Here is a 6,341-nt window from a genome sequence, read left to right as displayed (position 1 = left end):
TTGCCCAGGAACTTGTATTTTTTATTTTCAGCTTAAAATAAGTTTAAGTACAAAGGGTGAGTCAACACAAAGAAAAAAGGAGCGGTGCTTGGAGCCTGAGGCAGGTGGACCTCCCTCCCCCCGTAGGCCTGCGGCCATCTGGGGCTGACGCCTCACCTGGCCCCCCGTCTGCTTACAGGGGCCCGACACGGCCCCACAAACCTGCCCTCCAGTTCCCCGGGCCTGGCAGGGCACATGCTCAAAGCCTTCACTGCGCCGGCTCCCGGGAGGGCCGGGTCCTGGTGGGCGGGGCCTCAGTCACTGTCCCGCCCCCTCCTCCTCCGGGGCGAGCCCGAGTCGCGCCTGCGGTGGCGGGCCCTGGCCGGAGGGGACTGCGAGGCTGCCCCGGCCCGGTGCTCCTTCTCTCTCTTCTTCTCTTTCTTGTGCTTCTTCTTCTTCTTCTTCTCTTTCTTGCTCTTCTTGTGCCCCGGGGGGCCCTGCTCCGCCTTCTCCTCCGGCCTCGGCTTCTTCCGCGCGGGGGAGGCGGCGGCCCGGCTGCCCTGCGCGCCGTGGTGCGTGAACACCGGCAGCCCCAGCTTGGCCGCCTCCTTGTCTTCCCGGGACAGGGCCACTCGGCCCGCGGAGCCGCTGGAGCTCCCCAGGCCCAGGAGCCGGTCCACTCCCTTCTCCTCGGGGTCACCTCCTTCGCGCTTGCAGATCTCCACGAAGTCCTCCTTGCTCAGGCCGGTGGGCTGCTTCCTGACGTTCTTGTAGCCCAGCGCGGCCATGAGCGCCTCCTGCTCCGCCTGCTTCACGGCCGCCAGCTCCTGCTCGCGGCTCAGGCCCGCGCCCTCCGCCCGGCCCTTGGCGTACCAGGTGAGGTCGCGCCCCTTCTGCCAGCGGCCCACCGGGGCCATCAGCGAGTTGCCCAAGTAGTTCTCCCTCTGCTTGTCGGTCTTCACGTCCTCCCAGCTGAACTGGTCCTGCCCCCCACGCACGCCGCCTCGGCTCGAGCCGAACATGCTGCTGGACGCCCGCTGGCTCCGGCGGGAACTTGGGTCTTTAAAGGTTCCTCAATGTCTCTGCTTAACAGCCAAATTTGGGGGTCACTGAGGAGGAGCTACCTCCTGTTCCTCTATTCTTAAAGAGTTTCGGCCAAGCTGAGAACTCGGGCTGTTTGTTTGAAGCCTCCAGATGCTCTCTCTGGGTCTTTGGCTGCGTTCCTGCGGTCACACTGCGAACATCTGAAAGGGGCTCATCACCGGGACTCTCACCAGCTACTGAAGCACGCGATTAAAGAAACTGATGCTTCTAGAGATCCTGGTTAAAACAAAAGCATTGATCACGTGATAACAAGCAGCAGAGCAATTCTTACTGGCAAAGAACCCATATACTAAGACATTATTTTATGTGAAAGAATTGGGTTACCTGCATGGGTGTAATCAACTGATTCCAGCTCCCTTTATTTTTCAGTTTAGGGAGCACTGTAAACGCTGCAAACTTTCCAAAGAATGGCACATTCACAGTCCCTTTGTTCCCTCTCACTTTTCACTTTCAGGCTGTATAGAAGCTTTACTGATCTATATATGCAGTGGTCCTTGTTACCCCCACTTAAAGGTACACACTAATACTTCTGTATCAGAATATAAAATGTATTAGAATGATTTGTATGTTTAAACATGTTTGGAAAAACTGTTACAAAGGACTCACAATGAACTCCAAATATAAGACTTTGATTTAATTAAACAGAAGGAATTCTAGATTTTTCCAAGTCTACGAATATGAGAGTAAAGGCATTCTGATGATTTATACAAAATGTTAGTTATATGACCTTGCCCTAATGGGTGATATGGCAGAATCAAGTGCATAGGCTGTGTCTTACAATAAGCCACATTAATAAGAGGAGTGTGTTATCTGGACATTTTTCTTATTTTGGGAGATTTGAAGTAAACATTTAAAATTCTATCTAAAGAATGTGTTTGCCCCAACTGCAAACAGTACCAGTTATTTGTTAATTAATGAATAGTCTGGAAACCTCAGGATCCCATACTCTGAGTTTTTACTCTTTATACATATTTTAAATTAGGAGTGTTTGTTTTAGTCCCAGCTATCTAGCAATGTGACGGTCAAATCACTTAACCTTTACTTTCCTCATTTGTAAAAAGAACAGAAATAAAGGTGTTGGCTTCCTTCTGGTTCTAATCACTTTAGTGATTCTCTGAGTAAATTTATAAGATCAATAACAATACTATTATTTGCTTTGGGGCCTTAATTTCATTAATAAAATGGGGGTGTACATCTATCTCATATTGGTCTGAGGACTGAGATAATGTGAAGATACTTCTCATGATGCTTGACACATAGCAGATACTGAATAAAAATTAGTTTCTCTTCTGGAATATCAACCCAGAAAAAACAGTCAAGCTGCCACGGACAGAGAATATCATCATTTCAAGAAACATCAAGTCCCTGTTATGTTCAGTATTACTCATTCTCACTAATATCATATTAATTTTCAATTGAATTCATCCTCAAAATTAAAATTCTCTAGTACAACTCTGATGCTCTCTCTTGTATGGAAACTCATCTTTTAAACTAGTACTATATTGATTATACTATTCACTACCCTTCCCCAAATGGAATCACAAATTAAAACTGGTAAATCTGGTCAGTCCATATCTGAAATAAATTTTATGTAACATACAAAATATTTGTAACAAACTCAATAGTAACATATGCAATATAGATTACAAGGTTTGGTATTTGATAGGGGGCTTTGAAAATGTGATAAATCATAGGATCTTTCTCTTCAGTGTGTACCAGAAATGCTTGAGCCTCTCAAAACACAGATTCCAGGGTCTCATCCCAGTTTCTGATTCAGTGGGTCTGGACTGGGCAGAAAAATATGCATTTTTAACATGTTCCAGGTGTTGCTGATGCTGCTGGTCTGGAGACCACACGTTAACCACTGGGATGTATTAAAGATATAGCTATATGAGAGACTGTGGCATGCTGGTATGTGAAAGAAAGATGAAAGTTGTAAAACTGAAGTGTGACAAGAGAAAAGAAAGAGGAAAGATGATGAGACAAGAAAGTTTGATTTTATCAAAGCAGCAGGGAGATATGCAAACTTTGATCAGTTATAGAAGGGAGACTGGAGGCCTGGAGCAGGGTCCTCGTGCTCCTGGCTAGGTGGGAGGCAAGCCCTCCAGCTGCTCAAGAGGCAGCATGGCAGTCTAGGGTCTTGGAGGAGGGACTGGGATACTTGGGCTCCACAGGGCAGTGCTCTTTACTAGTCATTACAGAATCACTTGAATATTTTAATAACCAAAATGCCCATCCGGGTGTGTTCTGGCTGAAAATCAGCTCAACAAGACAGGATTCAGAGCACAATGGATGCCTGGGCACAGGAGAAGTAGTGGCTAATGTGGGTTATCAGGAAGCTGCCTGGGGTATAGTTTAGCTTGAACCTGGGGGTTGTTCCTAAGAAACGAAGTTAGAAAAAGGCTTTCTTCTGTTTCCTAAAGGACTAAAAGATATCATGGAAAAAATTCTAGCAGACCCAGGGTTTGAAGTGGAATAGAAATAAAAATAAATGCATCTCAGGTGCCAGCCTAGAGAGAACCTAGGCTGGGCTCTGTGACTCCTGCACATCCAGGAGTCTTATGCTGCTCATACCCTGACTTTACATTTCTAAAACAAACAAAAAAACAAAGAATCAAAACCTTTACGTCTTGCTTTATGTAATTTTGTAGACTATTCACTATTAAGAAATGTAGCTAAATTTAGGAGGCAGAATTATAATAGTTCTCCAGAGGTGATAGTGTAAAGCAGTCTTAAACTTTCATAGGCGTAAACATGTACATATGGATCTCGTTAAAAGGCAGATTTTGCCTCAGGAGGCCTGACGTGAGGCCTGAGATTTTGCATTTCTAAGAAATTTGTAGGTGGTATGAGTGATATTCATGAACCACATTTTGAGAAGCTAGAGTAAAGCAATGACTTTCAACCTAAGCTGCAGATTAGAAACACCTGGGGAGCTTTTAAAACTCTTGATGCCCAGGCATTATTCCAAACTAATTAAATCAGTACCCAGACATCAGTATTTTTCAAAATTTCCCACATGGTTCCTATGTTCAGCCAAGGATGAGAACTGCCCTAAAGTGTAATGCTTCCCTCTGAAACCCTGGAACAGTTATCAAAGAAGTATACAGTCAAAGTCAAGGGTCTCCTAATGAGAGATCTCTAATATAATACCAATCCTAATCATGGTGTTAATACTAATAATCTGAATACACAGTTTTAGCTCACTACTAATCTTTGACATTACAATCTTTCTCTAATTTGGATGAAATATTTAAATATTACACAAGGTTTAACACATGTTGTTAAAACTATTACAGATACCAGTCCTTGCTGTGGAATGGTGAAAATGACTTTGGAAGTCTTCCTTGATCTAGCTGAACAGATGCCATGTAAAATAAAATAAGCTGGTGCTTTTCTAGTCTTAAAACAAGGCAGTGAAATGTCTTGTTATAAGAACTTACAAAAATCTGAGGACTAGAGTTGAACACCTAGATGACAAATTGTAAAACAATGGCCTCCACAGTGGGGTGTGTTCATTCTAGGGCATAAACAAGATAATCCACTGGGGTATGGGAAGAAAATAGAAATTTTATTATATTTTTAACCTTAAAAATATAAAAGTTGACTAGTGCCTTCATTTGGTCTCGGTGTCAGTCATGTGCTAAATAAATACTATGTGAGAGGTATCCTGAGAGAAGAGCAGACGGTTCACTGAAGGCTGATGATGGGACCTCACTTACTTTACTTGGCTGCACTCTCATACTTCTGGTCATAGGCTGGATCAGTTGAAAAATCATCAGTTTCTTCTTTACATCTGAGTAAATCTCCAATAAGTGTAGTCAATGTAAGGTATGTCCATAATTATCAGACTACAGAAGGACCCCCAAAGATTAGAATCTAGGGAGTTATAAAAGCTTTCGAATTTAGGCCACAAAAGGTAAAGTGCTGACAAGAGAAAAATGATGTCCTAAATTAAATTACAGCAGGCCCTAGGGTGGAAGAGACATGGGAAATGAACCAGTTAACAGCCAGAATGCCAAAACCCATAAAGGACTGCTCACATTCCTGAATGCTGAAACTTTGTATCAATTTCCGGTTGGCATCCTGCTTACACAGGAACTTTCAAATACTTCTTCCTTATGGGTATTCACTTGTCCCAGAATTTTCTCACTTCACCTTTTCCTGCCCCCTTATCTATAGCCAATGTAAATTCTTTAAAATCAACTTTTATCTTTCTGCTCCAAACTCCTTCTATAAAAGAGCCCCACAAACCCCAAGACGGTGGACATGTTTGTCTTCTCCATCAAGTCCTGCTGCTGATGGTTCAAACTGCATGACCCAGGACAACAAATCCGTAGATGTGCATAATTAAGGTTACATGATAAATACAAATAGCTGAGAACAGAGGGCATTAAATACTTAGCTTTTATAATCCAATTTTTACCCTTTGATGTAAGCATGGCTGCAGTTGTGAATGTTTCTGTGAGATTGGGCATCAGATGGCGCTCGCCCTTACTAAAAGCCCGAGCAGTGACAGAAAATTAACAGGCATTTCGAAATCTAGCCCGGCTGCCGAGCAATCTGTGTGCTTTGGTCAAGTCACTTTTATGAATCTGCTTACTCACCAGTAAAGTGCGGGGGTAGGAGCCCATCAGATGATTTCCAACTCGGATCGTCTTCGATTTTCTGACTATATCGATGGCATTGACTGGCTGCTGCTACCGCTGGCTGAAATAGCAAGAAATTCGGAAAAGTCAGGCTGGGAAAGTGTGAAAGGCAGGTGTGCGGCTCTGGCTGGAAGGCTTAAGGCCGTTTACGGTGTTTCAGCGGCTCACACTACGTGGGCAGAGGAGCAGAAACCCCTTAACCACGTGGTCTCCATTTCCCTGGGGAGTCCCAACACGGGGTGACTTCCAGAAAAGTCGAATTCCAAGGTAAAAAGCACGGGTCCTATTAAGTATATATGCAAGACCTTGGGAACCCGGAAGCACAGCACAAATTTAATTCTTGCCCAGGCTTCGCAGCAACGAATCAACTTCCGCCCGGGGGGAGGGGGGGACTCAGGTCGCGGAGGCGGGGCCCCGCTGTCACGTGGGGCCGGGATTACAGCCTCGCTGGTTGCTTTGGCGGACGCCGCCGCCACGTCACGTAGGTGGTTCCATCCAAGCCAGGGTGGGAGATGTCCTTATTGCAGGAACAAGACAAGCCCAGTTGCGTCCTCTGTGGTAATCTTAGGGCAAAGAAAATAGTTTCATGTGTGTCTCCAGTTCTCTTGG

The 6,341-nt window shown here is 44.9% G+C and overlaps 1 protein-coding gene across 1 annotated transcript; it reads right to left on the bottom strand.

Annotated features, from left to right (window-relative positions):
• Positions 1 to 6,111, bottom strand: C5H1orf35 (chromosome 5 C1orf35 homolog). Its single transcript, XM_016217558.2, has 3 exons — positions 6,038 to 6,111; positions 5,691 to 5,793; positions 1 to 1,299 (listed from the first exon to the last, which is right to left on the bottom strand). The coding sequence occupies exon 3, from the start codon at positions 999 to 1,001 to the stop codon at positions 294 to 296; it is 708 nt and encodes a 235-aa protein (XP_016073044.2). The 5' UTR covers positions 1,002 to 1,299; positions 5,691 to 5,793; positions 6,038 to 6,111; the 3' UTR covers positions 1 to 293.
• Positions 6,112 to 6,341: the final 230 nt, after the last annotated feature.

This window comes from Miniopterus natalensis, chromosome 5, assembly GCF_054644295.1.
Source record: "Miniopterus natalensis isolate mMinNat1 chromosome 5, mMinNat1.hap1, whole genome shotgun sequence".
In the NCBI taxonomy this organism is placed as follows: domain Eukaryota; kingdom Metazoa; phylum Chordata; class Mammalia; order Chiroptera; family Miniopteridae; genus Miniopterus; species Miniopterus natalensis.
This window is presented reverse-complemented; position numbering and strand designations above follow the sequence as displayed.

What these genes read in the sequence shown, in the direction of transcription:
- C5H1orf35 (XM_016217558.2), bottom strand. Translation starts at nt 1,001, where the DNA reads ATGTTCGGCTCGAGCCGAGGCGGCGTGCGTGGGGGGCAGGACCAGTTC.